This window comes from Sapajus apella, unplaced genomic scaffold, assembly GCF_009761245.1.
Source record: "Sapajus apella isolate SASKATOON/1434 unplaced genomic scaffold, GSC_monkey_1.0 scaffold167, whole genome shotgun sequence".
In the NCBI taxonomy this organism is placed as follows: domain Eukaryota; kingdom Metazoa; phylum Chordata; class Mammalia; order Primates; family Cebidae; genus Sapajus; species Sapajus apella.
The window spans coordinates 407,089-426,973 of NW_022437107.1; the positions used below are offsets into that span (position 1 = coordinate 407,089).

Here is a 19,885-nt window from a genome sequence, read left to right on the forward strand (position 1 = left end):
CAGAGAGCAGTTTCAATGGAAAGCCAAGGTATGGTGGAGGTATGCAGTTTATGGGGCAATTACCATGTCACAGGTGGCTCAGTTTAACTAGAGGAAATGGCAAAGAGAACTTTATGACTGTGGCTTACAAATATTTAAAACTTGGGCGCGGTGGCTCATGCCTGTAATCCCAGCACTTTAGGAGGCTGAGACTGGCGGATCACCTAAGGTCAAGACAAGTCTGACCAAGATGGAGAAACCCCATCTCTACTAAAAACACAAAATTAGCTGGGCATGGTGGCACAGGCCTGTAATCCCAGCTACTCAGGAGGCTGAGACAGGAGAATTACTTGAACCTAGGAGGTGGAGGTTGCGGTGGGCCGAGATTGTGCCATTGCAACAAGAGTGAAACTCCATCTCAAAAAGAAAAAAAAAAACACCAGAACAAGGATCACTGAGAAAAAAAAAAAAAGAAAAAACCTGTTTCACTGACTGACTGACCTCTGAGAAAGCTGTCTCTCTGCCCCAGCAGTCTGCCTTGAAGCCTGCTTTATGAATCTTCACTACACCTGTCAGTCAACATTGGGAAGATGACACCATCTATTTCTTCCTCCCACTCTGACACCATCTATTTCTTCCTCCCACTAGCAACCCATCATGACGTCAGCCATTGAGGCAGGAGCTCTGGGCTGCCCCTTTGCAGCCATGGAACTGCGCTGCCGGGAGCAGCCCCGGAACTGCAGTGAGATGTGTGTATTGAGTCAATCCATAAATACCAAGTAATTCTATAAATAAAAATTATAGGAGACCCTTGTTTTGGTCTAAGCTTCTACACTAGGCCCCAATAGATCAGCTTAGTCCAAAACAAGGGACAAGGGTCTCCTATAATTTTTTTTGAGACCGAGTTTCGCTCTTGATGCCCAGGCTGGAGTGCAATGGCGCGATCTCGGCTCACCGAAACCTCTGCCCCATGAGTTCAAGTGATTATCCTGCCTCAGACTCCCAAGTAGCTGGGATTACAGGCATGCACCACCACGCCTGGCTACTTTTGTATTTTTAGTACAGACAAGGCTTCTCCATGTTGATCAGGCTGGTCTCAAACTCCCGACCTCAAGGTGATCCTCACAACCTCAAGATGATCCGCTCACCTTGGCCTTCCAAAATGCTGGGATTACAGGTGTGTTGGCCTATAATTTTTATCTAATATAACTTTCAAAGTATTTTCATTCTAATACAACTACTCCAAAACAGATTCATCTCTGGCCTTCCACCAGGAGAGAGATAACAGTCCAACTTCCCAAACAGGCCAGCTTCAGCGGCATGATAATGAAGTTCCCTCTGCCTTTAATCCTCACAACAAAAAGGGACCTGTGGTTAGCCAATCCGTTCTTTTTTCTATAGTTCTGTCTCCTTGTTCTTGCCTTAGGAGGAAAGTAACCTTAAAATGACCAATTCACCACTGGGTGCAGTGGCTCACACCCGTAATCCCAGCACTCTGGGAAGCCAAGGCGGGTGAATCACGAGGTCAGGAGTTTAAGACTCAGCCTGGCCAAGATGGTGAAACCCCTTCTCTACTAAAAATACAGAAATTAGCTGGGCATGGTGTCAGGCACCTGTAATCCCAGCTACTTGGGAGACTGAGGCAGAGAACTGCTTAAACCCGGGAGGTGGAGGTTGCAGTGAGCCAAGATCATGCTGTTGCACTCTAGCCTGGGCGACAGAGTAAGATTCCATCTCAAAAAAAAAAAGACCAATTTACTTTTTCTTCGTTTCCGCTTTCTTCAGCCCTTTTGGTCTATAAAACCAATCTCCTCTGCTCAGTTACCTGGAACACTTGTTCCATTTTATGGCATGAAGTGTTGCCTGATTCAAGAATCACAAGGCCAATTAAGATTTTTTTTTTCTTTTTTAAAGATGAGGTTTCTCCATGATGGCCAGGCTGATCTTGAACTCCTGACCTCAGGTGATCCACCCACCTCGGCCTCCCAAAGTGCTAGGATTACAGGTATGAGCCACCACGCCCAGCAAGATTTTTTAAAATGGAGCCAGGCACCATTTTTTAAAATGGAGCTGATGCCTGTAATCCCAGCACCTTGGGAGACTGAGGCAGGTGACCCAGTCTCCACTAAAGATACCAAAATTACCCGGGCATGGTGGTGAACACCATGTTGTTGGCCAAGCTGGTCTTGCACTCCTGGCCTCAAGTGATCTGGGCCAAAATTGTAACTGCCCAAGAGGTTCACCTTGCCCACTGCCTAGACAGAGCCAATTCATCAAGACGGGAATTTCAACAGAGGAGTAATTCACCCAGAAATGGCTGTGCAGGGAGGCTGGAGTTTTATCATTACTCAAATCAGTCTCCCAGAGCATTTGGAGAACAAAGTTTTTTGTTTTCTTTTTTTATTGATGGAGTTTCACTCTGCCACCAGGTTGGAGTGCAATGGCACTATCTCAGGTCACCTCCCTGGTTCAAGCAATTCTCCTGCCTCAGCCTCCTGAGTAACTGGGATTACAGGCATGAGCCACCACACCCAGCCAATTTTTGTATTTTTAGTAGCGATGGGGTTTCACCATGTTGGCCAGGATGGTCTCAATCTCCTGACCTCGTGATCTGCCCACCTTGGCCTCACAATGTGCTGGGCTTGCAGGTATGTGCCACCTCGCCTGGCAGGGGAACAGAGTTTTTAAGGATAACTTGGTAGGTAGAGAGAGAGCCAGTGAGCCAGGAGTGCTGATTAGACAGGGATGAAATGATAGGGAGTCAAAGCTGTCTTCCTGCACTGAATCAGTTCCTGGGTGCAGGATACAATACAGACAAGCCAGTTTATCAATCAGGGTGTTGCCAGCTGATCCACAAGGGTAGGTCTACAAAATATCTCAAGCACTGACTTTAGGAGCAGTCTAGGGAGGGTAAGAATCTTGTAGCCTCCAGCTGCCTGACTCCTAAACCATAATTTCTAATCCTGTGGCTAATGTTACTCTATCCCCCAGGCAAGAAGGAAGTCAGCTTTGAGAAAGAGCTGTTACTGTCTTTGTTTAAACTATAAACTACAAGCAGGCCAGGCTTGGTGGTTCACACCCATAATCCAAGCACTTTGGGAGGCAGGTGGATTACCTCAGGTCCGGAGTTCAAGACCAGACTGACCAACATGGTGAAACCCTATCTCTATTAAAAATACAAAAAAATTAGCCAGGCATGGTGGTGGGCACCTCTAATCCCAGCTACTCCAGAGGCTAAGGCAGGAGAATCCCTTGAACCCAGCAGACGGAGATTGTGTTGAGTGGAGATCAAACCTACATCCCGCGACTGCACTTCAGCCTGGGCAGAACAGCAAGACTTCATCTCAATAACTAAACAAATAAACTACAAACTAAGTTGCTCCCAAAGTTAGTGTAGCCTACGCCCAGGAATGAACAAAGACAGTGTGGCAGTTAGAGACAAGATGGAGTCGGTTAAGTTAGATTTCTTTCACTGTCTCAGCCATAATTTTGCAAAGGCAGTTTCAACATGGTGAAACCTCATCTGCTCAGTTACCTGGAACATGTAACTGAAAAACCTCATCTGCTCAGTTACCTGGAACAAACTAAAAATACAAAAATTAGCTGGGCATGGTGGTGCGCTCCTGTAGTCCTAGCTATGCAGGAGGCTAAGGTGGGAGGATCACTTGAGCTCTGGAGGCAGAAGTTGCAGTGAACTGAGATTGCACCACTGAACTCCAGCCTGGGTGACAGCAAGACTCTGTAGTAAAAAAAAAAAAATGGGGCCAAGCACAGTGACTCACGCCTATAATCCCAGCACTTTGGGAGGCTGAGGAGGGCAGATCATGAGGTCAAAAGATCGAGACCTTCCAGGCCAACATGGTGAAACCTTGTCTCCACTAAAAATACAAAAATTAGCTGGGTGTGGTGGTTCATGCCTATAATCCCAGTGACTCAGGAGTCTGAGGCAGAAGAATCACTTGAACCCTGGAGGCAGAGGTTGCAGTGAGCTGAGATCATGCCACTGCACTCCAGCCTGGCAACAGAGCAAGACTCCATCTCAAAACAAATATTTATTAATTTTTTAAAAACAGGGCCAGGCACAGTCACGCCTGTAATCCCAGCAGTTTGGGAGGCTGAGGCGGGTGGATCACAAGGTCAGGATGTTGTATTTGACCGGAGCGTGGAAAGTTATCACGAGACAAAAGTATGCCAGATTGCAGGGTCATTTATTATGCTGGCGACCACAGAGGACTCACGTCTCTCCAACCTGTGGTGCCAAAAGGAGGGTGCCATGATTTTTTATACCCGAAAAACCACCTTGGGAGTGGGGGTGAGGGGCGGGGATGGGGATGATAAGGTTTCGGACATTTCAAGGGCTAGGGGATTCTGTGATTCACCTCCTGGGTGGAGACAAGGGCGGGGGTCTCCGGACATTCCAAGGGCTAGGGGATTCTGTGATTCACCTCAGTGGTTTACAGAAGTCAAGATATACATTTGTTTACACATCACAGATTTTAGCAGTTACTGATAAGAAAAGGTAAGCAGCTTTACATAGTTTTGAAGAACAAACTAGCAGTTCTATTTACAGAGGCCAAGGACAGCAGTTATTGTAATGAGAATGGGGCAGCCATTTCAACTTATCTAAAAACAGTTTTGCATTTTATAAAATAGTTTTGCTCCGGTTCTGGCTCTAGGCCAGCACAATATCACAAGGAGATAAAGACATTTTTGGATTTCAAATTTTTTTGAGACAGGGTCTCACTCTGTTACCTAAACTGGAGTGCAGTAATTTTATATATTTCAAATCATATTGTATATGAAGCTAACACAGTGAAACCCCATCTCTACTAAAAATACAAAAAATTAGCCGGGCATGGTGGCATGCATCTGTAGTCCCAACTACTCCAAAGGCTAAAGCAGTAAAATCGCTTGAACCTAGGAGGTGGAGGTTACAATGAACCGAGATCGAGCCGCTGTACTCCAGGCTGGGAAACAGAGCAAGACTCTGTCTTTAAAAAAAAAAAAAAAAAAATGCTTGGGACCAGAGGTACTTCTGATTATGGAATTTATTTTTTGGATTTTGGAATATCTGCATACACATAGTGAGATATCTTGGGAATGGGTCCCACGTCTAAATAATTTATGTTTTATATATAGCTTATACACATACTCTGAAGGTGATTTTATATATTTCTTTTTTTTATAAAGGCGGGGTGTCACCATGTTAGTCAGGCTGTCTTGAACTCCCGACCTCAGGTGGTCCGCCCACCTTGGCCTCCAAAGTGCTTGGATTACAGGCGTGAGCCACCACGCCCAGCCGATTTTATATATTTCAAATCATTCTGCATATGAAGCAAAGTTTTGACTGTTTGACTACGGTCTGTCACATGAGACCAGGTGAGGAATTTTCTACTTGTGGCATCATGCTGGTGCTCAAAAACTTTTGGATTCTGGAGCATTTTTGGAATTCAGATTTTTTTTTTTTTTTTTTGAGAGTGTCTCACTCTGTTACCCACGCTGGAGTACAGTAGCACAATTACAGCTCACTAGAGCCCGATCTGATGGGCCCAAGGGATCCTCTCACCTCAGCCTTTTGACTAGCGAGGACCACAGGTGTGTACCACCACACCTGGCTAATTTTTTTTTTTTGAGACAGAGTTTCGCTCTTATTGCCCAGGCTGGAGTGCAATTGTGCAATCTCAGCTCACTGCAACCTCCACCTCCTGGGTTCAGGCAATTCTCCTACCTCAGCCTCCCAAATAGCTGGGATTACAGGCATGTGCCACCACGCCTGGCTAATTTTGTATTTTTAGTAGAGACGGGGTTTCTCCATGTTGGTCAGGCTGGTCTCAAACTCCTGACTTCAGGTGATCCGCCCACCTAGGCCTCCTAAAGTGCTGGGATTACAGGTGTTAGCCACCTCGCCGGCAACCTGGCTAATTTTTATATATTTTGTAGAGATGTGGTTTCACCACGTGCCCAGGCTGGTCTCAGACTCCTGAGCTCAAGGGATCCACCCACCTTGACCTCCCAAAATGCTGGGATTACAGGCGTGAGCCACCACACCTGGATAAATTTTGGAATTTTTGATTTTTGGATTAGGGATGCTCAACCTGTATGTGGAAAACAGGTGCCAGGAAACAGGATCTCAATGAGTGAAGGAGTCAGGTGCTATGCAGAGACACAGAAAGGAAGAGGAGTGTTTCAACAGACTATGACAGGTGGCCAGTAAAAGACTTCCAAGAATAAAAATATATTACTTAGGCTGGGTGCAGTGGCTCACCCGTATAATCCCAGCATTCTGGGAGGTCGAGGTGGGTGGATCACCTGAGGTCAGGAGTTTGAGACCAGCCTGGCCAACATGGTAAAACCCATCTCCACTAAAAATACAAAAAATTAGCCAGCCATGGTGGTAGACACCTGCAATTCCAGCTACTCAGGAGGGTGAGGCAGGAGAATCTCTTGAACCCCAGGAGGCAGTGGTTGCAGTGAGCCGAGATCATGTCATTGCACTCCAGCCTGAGCAAGAAGAGCAAAACTCCATCTCAAAAAAAAAAAAATATATATATATACATATATATATATAATTACTTAGGTTAAGTTTGTGGGTGACAGAGGAAGGAAATAGACTCAAATCAAGCCAAAAAACAAAGAGAGCGGGTATGGAGTAACTAATATTAAACAAGAGTTAAGTAAATCTTCAAATGGAGATTTGGGATAATAATAGTATGGCGATCAGATTCCACTAGATATATTAAGAATCATATAACCATTTTACTTTAAAATGTCAATATTAAAACATACCAGAAATCATCTTTTGCAACTATCTAAGCTTATGATGAAAAACTTTAAATAGCAACATAAAACTGTGGAGTGGATATGTAGCTTTTCAGAAATGAGAGCAAACATCCAAAGACTACTTTATTACATAAATATGGGAATGGGAGACTGGCCCAGGAATGAAATAGCAGGAGCTTAAGCTTTTGAGAGGTCTTGGGGAAACTAAAAGATTCTAAGGTTCGGCACAAGGGCTGAGGGAGAATGCCCAAAAAGGGATTCAAGCGGGGCCTTGAATGCCAAAGCTTGTACTATACTTCATGTATGTCAGAGGATAGCAAAGGGCGAGTCACAGAGCTGTTTAGCAGGCTGAATGGACAAGAATAGTTTAATGATTGGATATGGGGATTTGGAGACGAATGAAGTCTAGGATGATGCTCAGGCCTTTGGACTTACCACTTGGATGGAGCACAGAGAGTAGGTGGACTGGTTTAAAGCAGAAACCAAGTATTTATTCTAGGAAATGTCAAGTTTTAGCAGCCTATGAGGCATCCATGTGGAGAAAGGTGGCAGGTGGTCTCCAGCTGAGGAGAGAGGTCAGAGAGACGAGTTTCCAGGAAGGAGCAGCCAAATCTCAGAGGCTCCTGAGAAGATTAAGACCCAATTATCCATCCAAAAGCGTATCCATCCACCTAAATATTACTCAGTAATTTATTTTTATTGAGACAGGGTCTTGCTATGTTGCCCAGGCTGGTCTCAAAGTCCCTAAGCCTCCCAGTGCTGGGATTACAGGCGTGAGCCATGTTGCCCTGCATACTCAGTGATCTATCAATCATTTTACTCAATAGTTAATTCACACGTACATCCAGTTCCCACAGTGAATTCCATCCATATGCCAAGGTCTCTGTGAACAGGAAGCTGAGCGACCTGAAATCACAGCCCTGAGCAAAAAGGGAGGTGAGCGGTCAAGACAGATACACCCATACCTGTGATGTAGGGCTTGGGAAAGGTGGGCCTCCGGAGGCAGGTGAACAGGAAAAGTGGTTTTCCAGGTCAGGCAGCTGTTGAACTGGACAGGGGAAATGGCTCACAGTGGTCCTTTGGAGAGAGGATGAGAATTTGGATAGGGAGAAAAGATTGAATACGTGAGATATGGAGAAACTAGAAGGATGGGCTCTGACTGTGGGGGGACAGGGAAGCAGTTTGCCTAACTTCCCTTGGATCAAGTCAGACTGTATGCTGAGCGCTGTGATTTTGGAGCACTGTCCATGTCCTCGAGGATGTCATAGCCTGAGGGGCTGGCGCACATTTCAACAGGTATCTCCATATGACTGTGCTTAGTGGTGGCCTGTGCTACCGCGTGGGAAAGAGACCGACCTGAAATGAGAAATTCTGAAAGGTTAGAAATGGTGGGGGAACGGAAAATTTATGTGAAGTGCCTGCAGGATATGAAAGGGAGGTGCCCAAGAGCTGAGAAGTCTGGTATGGGGAAGCATGAATAGGAGTTGCACCAGGGTGCTAAGAGGTGACGTGTGCAGTAGGAGGAAACCACTCGAGTTCTCCCAGGTGCGGAACGAGCAAAGGTTGATAACAAGTGGCTTCGCCTGGCATCTTGAACCCTTATGGCTTCTTCTCTTGCACAGGTCTTCATTCTCACCCTGCTACAAAGCCCTTACCAGAACGTTCTGAAATGCAAACCTAACCCTAACAACTGTCTCACCCCAGCAAGGAGTGAGTCAACAGGAAACGCCCTCTGCAGGGTTGCGGGCCTCACTCCTCGAGCCCATCCCTGCCGGCCCTGAGCTCGCCCCCAGTGCTGGCCCTGCACATCAGCTATCCCTCCCAGCCTCCAAGGTCCCGGTTACTGAACACCGCCACCAACACGACCACATGGCGCAGCACAAAGAGCCAAACAAATGGACTAAGACGCCGGCAAAAAACTAACCGGAGACGCGCGTATTACAGGGGAAACGGCTGCGCAAGCGCAGAAGAGCAGGGGCGTGAGCGGCACTTCCGGTAAGCCGGAGCAGCCAATCCACTCGCAGAGGGTCGGGACCACTTCCGCGGAGGAAAGCCCCTGGGCCCTAGCCTTCTGGGCCCTCGCCTCTCTGGCGACTTCCCTCGCGGGCCCGCCTCAACGGCAATCCTTGGTGCTGATTGGTTGGCCGCCAGAGCAGTCCTCCTTCGATTGGCTCTCTCATGGCCCCTTGAGGGAGGGCCGCCTAGAGGCCATGGAGTCGTTTCTGGCGGCCTAAGTGGTCCTAACTTCTGGAGTCCCGAGGGTCGTCGCTGCCGGGTAGATCTCAGTGCCATTTCCGTGCGACCTTGTCCTTAGGGCTCAGAGCCCCCTGCGCTAAGACCCCGGCCCATCTCTGCCCTACACGCGGGAGTCAGCCTAAGGCCGAGCGCAGGGATATCAGCCGCACCTGACGCTGCTCGCCGCCCTAGCACAGGCAGGAGTTGAGCGGAGTCGGCCGCCTCCTTCCCCAGAGCCCTCCAAGGGAGTGAGCTCCACATCCGTGGGCCCGAGGAATGCGGAGAAATGGGAAGAACAGGGGGACTCCGGGGGCAGGGGTCCAGGCAGGAGTCCAGTAGTCCTCGTGGAGACAGCTTGGAGAGGCCTTGGGGCAAGGAGACCTCGGTGTTCCTCCTTTGCCACAGAGAGCCTCAGCCTCTGATGACCACGCACAGGCAGCAAGGGAAGTGGGTGGTCCACGATCAGCCTTCAGTATACATTTGTGGCATTAATCCCTCCCAGGCCAGTTGTGAAGAAATCTCACTAACCTCAAGATTCAGAAGTGCCATTCACAGCTCAAGTTCTGGAGTCAAATCCAGGCTGTTAACTTGCCGTGTGCACCTCCGACTTACCCTCTTTCTGCCTGTTTGCTCATCCGTAAAGTGGGAACCACGACTGAGTCCACTTTGAATCTGATTATGCTGCATGTACTCAGAAGACAGGGCTCAGCTGAGTGACTGCTCAGTTTACAAGAGCTATTACTGTAGTTGGGAAGGGCCCTAAGATCGGTAGCCTAGGAGAAAGGGGGCCACCATGAGAGAGACCCCAGAGGGAAACTGTTCCGGAGAAGAGAAATGTCTTGGCCGGACCCGGTGGCTCACGCCTGTAATCCCAGCACTTTGGGAGGCCGAGGAGGGTGGATCACGAGGTCAAGAGATCGAGACCATCCTGGTCAACATGATGAAACCCTGTCTCTACTAAAAATACAAAAAATCAGCTGGGCATGGTGGCGCGTGCCTGTAATCCCAGCTACTCAGGAGGCTGAGGCAGGAGAATTGCCTGAACCCAGGAGGCGGAGATTGCGGTGAGCGGGGATCACGCCATTGCACTCCAGCCTGGGTAACAAGAGCGAAACTCCGTCTCAAAAAAAAAAAAAAAACTCTGACTTCCATTCTTTATAATCCGTACTTCCTGAACAGGCTGTCCTTAACCTTTACACTTAATAAACTCCTTTAAAACAAAATCTGACCTGTTTGATTATTGTAGATTGACAGGCTGAGAGTATGTACCTCCAAGGACCTCTGTGAGGGCTAAGTGCAGTCATATATGCAATGAGCTCAAGTAAACAGCGGGCAGAGGAAACACCTGGACATCTCCTCTGTGCTAAGCCCCCAGCATGCACACAGACACAGCCACGGCAGGCCCAGGCCCCAAGAGGCTGCCTGAACTTCAGTGTGATTCTGCTTCTGAACAGACGTGGTAGGCATAGAAAGGCCAGTCAAATGCAGAGTGTCTTTCTGGCCTTCCCCTGACCAGAAGTGCTCTCCCTGATAACTCTGCCACCAGTGGCTCAGGAGAGTCCCTGCATACAGGAGCATTGACTTTTTTTTTTTTTTGAGACCGAGTTTCACTCCTGTTGCCCAGGCTGGAGTGCAATGGTGCGATCTCGGCTCACCGCAACCTCTGCCTCCCAGGTTGAAGCAATTCTCCTGCCTCAGCCTCCTGAGTAGGTGGGATTACAGGCATGTGCCACCATACCCGGCTAATTTTGTATTTTTAGTAGAGACAGGGTTTCTTCATGTTGGTCAGGCTGGTCTCGAACTCCTGACCTCAGGTGATCTGCCCGCCTCCGCCTCCCAAAGTGCTGGGATTATAGGCATGAGCCACTGTATCCAGCATTTTTTTTTTTTTTTTTTTTCCCCAGACAGAGTCTTTCTCTGTCACCCAGGCTGGAATGCAGTGGCACAATCTGGGCTCACTGCAACCTCTGCCTCCCAGGTTCAAGCGATTCTCCTGTCTCAGTCTGGGGTGCTGAGACTACAGGCACCCATCATCATGCCCGGCTAATTTTTGTATTTTTAGTGGAGACCGGGTTTCACCATGTTGGCCAGGCTGGTATTGACCTCCTGACCTCAGGTGATCTGCCCACCTCAGCCTCCCAAAGTGCAGGGATTATAGGCGTCAGCCACCCCGCCTGGCAAATATTTTATATTTTTACCCAAGTGACTGCTTTATATTTTTTTCCATTTAAAAGTATGTCTGGGGCAGCTTGGTGGGGGCCCTGCGCCACGTGCTGCCTGTAAAAAGGAAAAAAAAAAAGTATGTCTGGGCCAGACACAGTGGCTCATACCTATGATATATATACATACATATATGTATATTATATGTATATATGTATATATACACATGCATGTGTATGCGTGTATATATGTATATTCATGATGCTTGAGAGGCTTGGGAGATATTTTCAAGTCAGTATACAGAGTTGTTTCAAAAAGGGGGCCACACTCTCCAGCCCCCTACCTCCCCTCATGTAAGCTCAGGCAAGAGATCAAGGACAGTGCCCCTCTCTCCATTTGCCAACAACCAGCCTGCTCAGGAGAGGCCCTGCCAGGCCATGTCCTGCTGGGGGGCTTCCCATGGAGACAGAGGACTCCATGTCTCTGGGAGAGAGATGTTTTCTACCCAGCCCAAAGTTCCCTCAGCCATTTAGTCCCCAAGGACCCCTCTCCAAACCCAATTCTCTGTTCTCACCTTGACCACCCTCAGTGCTATGCCCCAGGCCTAACCTTCCATTACTAGTGAAACCAACTCCCCTTTCCACCTGAACATAGAGGGAGCCCTGTGGGCCTGCCTGCTTGCTTGATTATGTGCAGAGGGTCTCATAGATCCCCTGGAGAAATCAAAGGAAAGTAGGCCCTTGACTCTTCCTCCCTCTCATGCTCCTTGCAGAGAGTGTGCTGGTTCCTGCCCCTGCCACACCCTCCACTCCCCGCCAGCCATAGGCACAGCTCCTGCTCCGCGCTTTCCATCTGTCTAAACCCTCTAAACCGACAGGGCATGGTGGTACACGCCTGTAATCCCAGCACTTTGGGAGGCCGAAGAGAATGGATCACCTGAGGTCAGGAGTTCAAGACCAGTCTGGCCAACATAGTGAAATCCCACCTCTACTAAAAATACAAAAATTAGCTGGGCACAGCAGTGTGGGTTTGCACCTGTAATCCCAGCTACTTGGGAGGCTGAGACAGAATTGCTTGAACCTGGGAGGCAGAGGTTGCAGTGAGCCGAGATTGTGCTACTGCACTCCAGCTTGGGCAACACAGCGAGACTCTGTCTCAAAAATAAATAAATTAATTAATTAATAAATAAATAGACAAACCATCTAAACTGCCATTGCCCTCCCTAACCCTCCCAGCCCAGAGACCCCCCTCCCTTGTCAGCCATCCAGGGACAAGTGTCTCTCATTTGGAAAAAATTAGGGAGGAGGAACAGTAGAATAGGGAGGACTGGGGTCCTCCACATGCCTGTATGGGGTGAGTTTCGGCCCAGCATCAAGGCAGGCCTGTGGTCCACAGAGAGAGGCAGCCACTCCTCAGCCTGGGGTGGCTATCCTCCTCCTGACCCCATCTCTCTGCTGTTGGGGAGGCTAAGTGGGTGTTAGGGTCCTGTCAGAGGGGGAACCACCCCCAGGGGTGCCCATCAGCCACCAGCCTCCCCTCAGTGGACATCCAGTCCAAGTGACAGCAGTGGCACAGCTGAGCACAGGGAGCCTCATGGCCAGTGCCTGGCTCCTGGTCTCCTCCAGGGTCCCCAGGACACCCTCACACAGACATCCCAGCACCCCTGCAGCTGGCAAAAGAGCCTAGAAACGTCCTGCCCAGCACGCTCTGGGCCCCTCTTTTAGGATCTGGGTGGGCTAAAGAAGCCAAAAAAGGGTTTGCAGCCAGGCCTGCCTCTCCCCCACAGCCCTGGGTGTGTCAGGCCGGTCAGCCTGAGTCTCAGGAAGCCTGACCAGTTCCCTCTCAAGTAGCTGGGATTACAGGCGCCTGCCACCACGCCCGGCTAATTTTTCCCTGGGCGGGGCTGTGGGGTTTAAAGAGCCCAACCCACCTGGGCCGTCCACAGCCCAGCAGCGTCCTCAGACCTGTTCTCTGCACCGCCAGCTCAGGTGAGCCCTCACTCAGGTGATCTCGAAGGTGAGCAGGCATCCACTTTGGGGATGCTAGGTGAAGGGGGTGGCTGCCCAAGAATTTAATGAGGAGCCTGTTGAGGGGTCTGAGGACAGATAGGGCTGCAGGTGTCACTTGGAGGCCTCCTGTGTTGCACCCACTGTCATATGGACGGTGGGTTGGGGACTGAAGGAAATAGGAGCCAGCCCTTGGCTAAAGAATATGTGAACTGGTGGTTTGTGCCTATGGTCCCAACTGCTTGAGAGACTCAGGTGAGCAGATCACCTGAGCCATGAGAGTTAAAGGCTATGGTGAGCCGAGATCACACCAGTGCTCTCCATCCTGGGTAACAGAGCAAGACTCTATCTCAGAAAAAAAAAAAAAAAAGAATATGTGACCTAGAGTTGAGACCCTCCTATTCCAGGAACTCCAGGTTGGTGGAGGTAGCACCAATGAAGGCTGGTGGAAGCCAGCTTTGGAGACTGCTTCTAACCCAAGAACCCATGTTCAGAAGCAGTGTCTAACAGTCTGTCTCTCCAGTGCCTCCCTCCTGCTGCAGAAGGAGTGTGTGTTTACTTATGGATGTATTTATTTTTTATTATTTATTTACTTATTTATTTTTTGAGATGGAGTCTTACTCTGTCGCCTAGGCTAGAGTGCAGTGGCAAGATCTCAGCTCACTGCAACCTGTGCCTTCTGGATTCAAGCAAATCTCCTGCCTCAGCCTCCTGAGTAGCTGAGATTACAGGCATCTGCCACCACGCCCAGCTAATTTTTGTATTTTTAGTAGAGATGGGGTTTCACCATGTTGGCCAAGCTGATCTCAAACTCCTGACCTCAGGCGATCCACTCATCTCGGCCTCCCAAAGTGCCGAGATTATCGGCGTGAGCCACCACGCCCAGCCTATGGATGTATGTATTATAACAAGTTTTTAGTGCTGTGTGCTAGGCATGGTTCTTAAGCTTGACAAATAGTAATTCACATAATTCCATCAACATAACCTTATGAGGTTGCTATATTCTGATGATCCTCCTTTTACAGGACTCTGACAAAGGAGTGGTGAGGAGCCTGCAGAGTCACACAGTCGGTAAGTGGCTGAGAAGGGACCCAGTCCAGATAGCTGACCCTGGATCTGTGATCTCATCAGGAGGCCAGAGCTGGGTGCAGCAGACGATGACAATGGCTTCAGTATTGAACATTTGACCATTCTAGGCTAACAATATGCAGAGGGCTGGGAGGGGGCCTGTGCTCAAAAACTCAGCCTCCCCAAGGACGAGTAAATGGGATCCTGGGTACCTCCAACTTGAGGGAGAAATGTCACACCACCGGGAGGTCTATACTCTGAGAGCAGAATCTGGGGCTGCTGGAGCAGGGTTCCCAGCCAGGCTGGCAGGGGAGGTCCTGACTGCTGCAGTCGCCTTATCACAGGACTCAGTGCTCGCCCCCTCCTCTGCACCCTTGCTTTTGTGGAGGCTGTCTGGGAATTCAGCCTGAGGGTGCTGGACTCTGGCCACCCTAGACCCAGACCTTTAGGAACAATATCCTAGGGCCTGATAACAATGCACTTTGTGTGGGGTTAGGAAGGCAAGCTCCAGACCCTGACTTAGAATAGCAGCTGCCTGACCCTGGGCATCTGATTACACCCTCTAAGCTCCATTTTTTTTTTTTTTTCTCCTCTGAAATAGAGACAACAATCATATCTTCCTTATGGGGAGTAGTGGGGGGTGGGTTTATCACATGGATTTTCACAAAGACTTCTACAGCACTTACTTAGTGCAGGCCCTGTTCTGAGCTCTTAGCTCATGTTTACTCAATCACACAACTCCCCCAGGCAGCCACTATCCTCTCTAGATGGGAAGACAGAAAGTAGTCATTTGCCTAAGATCGCCCCACAAGCAACAGCATCCGTTGTGTACCTACTTTCACCATGGGGCTCTGCCCCCACCCCCTCTAGCTGGCCAAGTGAGCTGTAAGCCTGGAGCAAATCCACCAGCTGCTGACCCCAGCCCCAGTGCCTCTCCCCCTGCAGCCTTGCCCCTCGAACTGTGACATGGAGAGAGTGACCCTGGCCCTTCTCCTACTGGCAGGTGAGTTCTCCCAGTCTCTCAGGACCCTCCTGCATTCACCCCACCCACAAAGGCAGCAAAAGCCAGAGAACATCTCCCAAAGGGTACCTGGTGTTCAATCGGCATGCTTTATTTATATTGCCAATTTAGAGAAAAAAGTGAAGGAAATGACAGTACAGGTAGAATGAAAATATTGCAAAAAGGTCCTAATGGCTCCAGAGGAATTGAACTGTGGAAAACATTAATCACCAGTGGCTTAAAGACAAAAGCAGGCCGGCATGGTGACTCAGGCCTATAATCCCAGCACTCTGAGAGGCCAAGGTGGGAGGATCACTCGAGCCCGGGAGGTCGAGGCTGCAGTGAGCTAGGATTGCACCACTGCACTCCAGCCTGGGTGACAGAGATTCCAACTGAAAAAAAAAAAAAAAAGACAAAAGCACTCCCTGTTCTTCAGTGGGCAGAGACATAACAAGTCATCCCAGTCAGTGTGCAAACCCGGAAGGCAGGGCCCTGGGCAGGCAGGGCTCTGGGTGGGGGGCCAAACCCTGAGACTGTCTAGGGCTGGGGAGGACGTGAGGAAGGGAACTGGTGGCTCCAGGGTCACCCCACAACCTCGGGTCTGGGGTCCTGCTGCCCAGCTCACTTGGACACCAGTGTCATGAATTTCCACCCTTTTTCTCTGCTCCTCCCACACAGGCCTGCCTGCCTTGGAAGCCAGTGACCCCTTTGGTGAGTGAGGCCCCCAAACAGCCTGCCCACTCTGCCCACGTCTCCCCTCTGACACCCACATCCTATCTCCTGGTTCTGAAATCTTCCCTACCCCTTTTTCCAGCCAGTAAAGACGATCCCTTCTACTACGGTAAGAGCTGATATTCACACCCCCACCCTACCCTTGCCTATCCTGGACCTCTTTGCCAGACAAGTTGGTGAGGGGTGGTGTGAGCCCAGTGTAGACAAAGTGGGATGGGGGATGAAACCTGGTCTCTGTGAGAGCCTGTCTCCAGCAAGGAGAGGGTGCCCACAGGATGCTTAGGAACACTCCTGGAGAAGGGCTGGTGCCTGGGTGGTTAGGTACCCAGATACTTCACCCCTACCCTCCTGCCTTCACTCACCCTCACCCTCCCCTTCCCCAGACCCTATCCCCAGGTGGTCCTGCTCTCCTCCTCTCCCCTGGGCCTCAGCTCCAAAGGTCATCTTCCAGGACAGCTTTCCTTGATCATCCTTCAAAGCCCCTTTTTTGTGCACATCCACTTTTTTCTTCTTAGTGTTTCCCCACCAGACACAGAATGATGCCTCTGTTGCTTGTTTGTCTTTCTTTCTTTTTTTTTTTAAGATGGGGTTTCACCATGATGGCCAGGCTGGTCTTGAACTCCTGACCTCAGGTGATCCACCCACCTCGGCCTCCCAAAGTGCTAGGATTACAGGCATGAGTGCCTGGCCTCCAACACTTTTTTTTTTAGACGGAGTTTCGCTCTTCGGCCTTGTTTATCTTTCTTTATGTATATAGCAGTGTCTGGCCCAAGCAGGAGCTCACGAATGTCTTTTTTTTTTTTTTTTTTTTTTTTTTTTGAGATGGAGTCTCGCTCTGTTACCCAGTCTGGAGTGCAGTGGCAAGATCTGAGTTCACTACAACCTCCAACTCCCAGGTTCAAGTGATTCTCCTGCCTCAGACTCCTGAATAGCTAGGACTACAGGCACACACCACCATGCCGGCTAATTTTTTGTATTTTTAGTAGAGATGGGGTTTCACTGTGTTAGCCAGGATGGTCTCAATCTCCTGACCTGGTGATCTGTCCACCTCTGCCTCCCAAAGTGCTGGGATTACAGGTGTGAGCCACCACATCCACGTCTAGCCTTTTTTTTTTTTTTTTTTTTTAGTAGAGATGGGGTTTCACCATGTTGGCCAGGCTGGTCTCGAACTCCTGACCTCAGGTGATCCACCCGCCTTGGCCTCCCAAAATGCTAGGATTACAGGGGTGTGCCACTGTGCCAGTCTATGAATGTCTTTTGAATGAATGAGTGAGACCGCAGGCTGGAGCAAGCTCACTTTCTGTGCTCTGCCACCCCCAGACTGGAAAAACCTGCAGCTGAGTGGGCTGATCTGCGGAGGGCTCCTGGCCTTTGCTGGGATCCTGGCGGCTCTGAGTGAGTGGCAGGACAGGTGGGGCTGTTGGGGCAGGGTGGGGCAGGAAGAGGGAGTGCTCTGATTCCAGCACTGACCCCTCTCTCCCTCCCAGGTAGCAAATGCAAATGCAAGAGCAGCCAGAAGAAGTGTGGGTGAGCTGAGCCCAGTGGTACACCCCTCCTTCGGGGCAGACCTATTGGGGGACAGTCCTGACTTGGAGAGTGGCATCCTGGCCACTCGCTTGGTTTGCAGCCAGCTTTGTTATTCACATAGTCAACCCTGAAGGGCCCCAGTCAGGGAAACCTGTGACCTCGGTATTGTGTGAAGTGACCATGGAAGGAGAGCAAGGAGGTGTACTCCTGGGGTGGGGTGGCAAGAGTCTGGGGTGTGGGGAGAAGGTCCTCCAGGCTAACCTGATACTTCTTTGATGTGATCCTTTCGCTAGTCCTGTACCTGAGAAAGCCACGCCACTCATCACTCCAGGTAGGATGGGCTTCTGCGGGGCTGAGGGGGTATCTGTGTAGGGACTGTGTCTGATGGCCTGCCTGCCACTCTCTGCAGGCTCTGCCACTGCCTGCTGAGCACAGGACTGGCTTCCAGGGATGGCCTGAAGCCCAACACTGGTCCCCACTGCCTCCTCCCCTGGGAGGCCTTATCCTCCAGGAAGGACATCTCTGCAAGGGCAGGCTGTTAGGCGTCTTTCTGATCAGGTTTCTTTATGAATTAAACTCATCCCACACCCGCTCTTCTGTAGTCTTGTGATCATCTTTGCATCTGGGGGCGGGTAATTCCTTAGATTGCTGACTCTCCCTGGAGGCCCACTCCCAACAAGCTTCCCAATCACTGAGTCCCTGCCGCCCAGTGGTCTCCTATGACTCCTACTCCAGCAAGCGCCACAGAGACCCACGTACCGTGAGACACCACAACGTTATGACAAAAGACCTTTCCATCACAGGAGCCCTATAAGTCCTGGTACCCCAAGTACCCATGACTTCCTTTAACCTAGAGTGACCCCCAGGGCTTGCCCCACATTCAGACCTCATCTCACCCAGTGAGTGCTCTCTATGGTAGGAAATGTAGCAGTTCCTTCAACCCATCCCAGTGAAACCCTCACACTGCATGGGCCCCCTTCTCCCAGGAAACATCCTGTAAAACACCATGCAGAACTATGTCTCAAGAAGTCCCACATAGTGCATGTGGGAGACAAACACCGCAGGTGCAAATCCGAGTTCTTTGGCATGCCTGAACTCCTCCCCGGAAGACCTCCCTGGCAATGTCCCTGTAGCACCCCAGACAGGGGTGTGAAGTGCTGTGCCTGCCTGGTGCCCGTTCTGCCATCCTGCCCCTTGACGGCCCAGGAGAAGGAACTGAACCCACTTCTAGCCTCTGCCCCCAGCAAAGGCCAGAGCACCACAGAGTCCCTGCCAGGTGGCAACTTCCAAATGAGGCCAGGGCCTGGGCAGAAAGCGCAGCCACACCGTCTTGGTGTTGCTTCAGGCAGCTGTCTCCAATGATGCACCCTCCCTCCACGTCTCAGTGTGGGCCACATACTCGAGAAGTATGGTGTGCCCTAGACTTATGGTCTCCTGACTTATGGGCTGGGGTCAGAGGTTGGTGCAGGGCCCCAGAGGTGCAAACATGAGGTCCACATGTCTGCCAGGGCCTTCAAAACAGGACACATAGGGACTGAGATCAAGGTTACAAGCTGGGGCTGAGTGGTACTCAGGATACCTGGCTGAGTCCAGCCACTATCAGGGAATCTTGGGTGGGTCACAGAAGGCAAGCCCCAGTGCTTTGGGGAAGCTGTCCTGTACCGGCAGCCCCAGGTGGTATGGCCAGGCCAGAGGCAGCGCTGAGTCTGCACAGGTGGCCCCAGGGAGGGGCTGTGCACAAGCCACCCTGGTAGAAGGAGCCGGCAGCACGACTGGAATGCAGGTGATAGGATCAGCGAGGAAGCAAGGCCGAGCCCTGCAGGGACGAAGATGCAGGGGTGGGAGCCACCCAGCAGGGCTGGCGGAAGGGGGCTCCTGAGCACTCCGCCTCATCCGGGGGTATGGAGCAGAGTCCTCTCCCCGTTGGCATGGGAAGACGCTGGTGTGAGGGACTGCTTTTGAGAACATGAAAAGTGAGCTATGAAAGCCGAGTCTGGAGTGGCAGACCCAGGGGAAGCTACACAAAGGTGAGCGGAAGCAGTGCATGCTTTCTGACTAAGGAACCCAGGGCTGCGCAGTCACAACCATCAGGAGCTCTGCTGTTTGAAATCCTAGCAAACCCTGTCCTTCCATGGTGGTCCCATGACCCCAGCAAGAGATGCAGGCTCGACTTCCAACCCCACTGCCCAGCTGGGGAGCAGAGGTTTCTGGATGAGACATCCACCCACCTCCACCTTCACATGTCGCGTCCCGGGGCCACGTCGTGGTAGAGACCTGTTGCCCAGGCTAGTCTTGAACTCCTGAGCTCAAGCCATCTGCTCACCTCAGCCTCAGAAAGTGCTAGGTAGAAATACAGGTGTGAACCATGGCACCACACTCTCTCTTTTTATTTCTCTAT

The 19,885-nt window shown here is 50.4% G+C and overlaps 1 protein-coding gene and 1 long non-coding RNA gene across 2 annotated transcripts; one reads left to right on the plus strand and one right to left on the minus strand.

Annotated features, from left to right (window-relative positions):
- Positions 1–6,869: 6,869 nt before the first annotated feature.
- On the minus strand, positions 6,870–9,008 carry LOC116542349. Its single transcript, XR_004265182.1, has 2 exons — positions 7,725–9,008; positions 6,870–7,379 (listed from the first exon to the last, which is right to left on the minus strand). It is a non-coding gene; the product is annotated as an uncharacterized LOC116542349 (long non-coding RNA).
- A 4,061-nt stretch (positions 9,009–13,069) lies between these two features.
- FXYD4 (FXYD domain containing ion transport regulator 4) lies at positions 13,070–18,081 on the plus strand. The gene is made up of 9 exons (XM_032267269.1): positions 13,070–13,170; positions 14,186–14,231; positions 15,099–15,231; positions 15,907–15,939; positions 16,043–16,069; positions 17,281–17,355; positions 17,448–17,487; positions 17,781–17,818; positions 17,897–18,081. Exons 3-9 carry the CDS (start codon positions 15,195–15,197, stop codon positions 17,914–17,916), a joined length of 270 nt encoding a protein of 89 aa, XP_032123160.1. The 5' UTR covers positions 13,070–13,170; positions 14,186–14,231; positions 15,099–15,194; the 3' UTR covers positions 17,917–18,081.
- The last annotated feature ends 1,804 nt before the right edge of the window (positions 18,082–19,885 follow it).

Bases quoted from the DNA above. Each gene is read 5' to 3' on its own strand.
- FXYD4 (XM_032267269.1), top strand. From the start codon at position 15,195: ATGGAGAGAGTGACCCTGGCCCTTCTCCTACTGGCAG. The intron at 15,232-15,906 runs GTGAGTTCTCCC...CCTCCCACACAG, and splicing joins GGCCCTTCTCCTACTGGCAG to GCCTGCCTGCCTTGGAAGCC. The intron at 17,356-17,447 runs GTGAGTGGCAGG...TCTCCCTCCCAG, and splicing joins TGGGATCCTGGCGGCTCTGA to GTAGCAAATGCAAATGCAAG.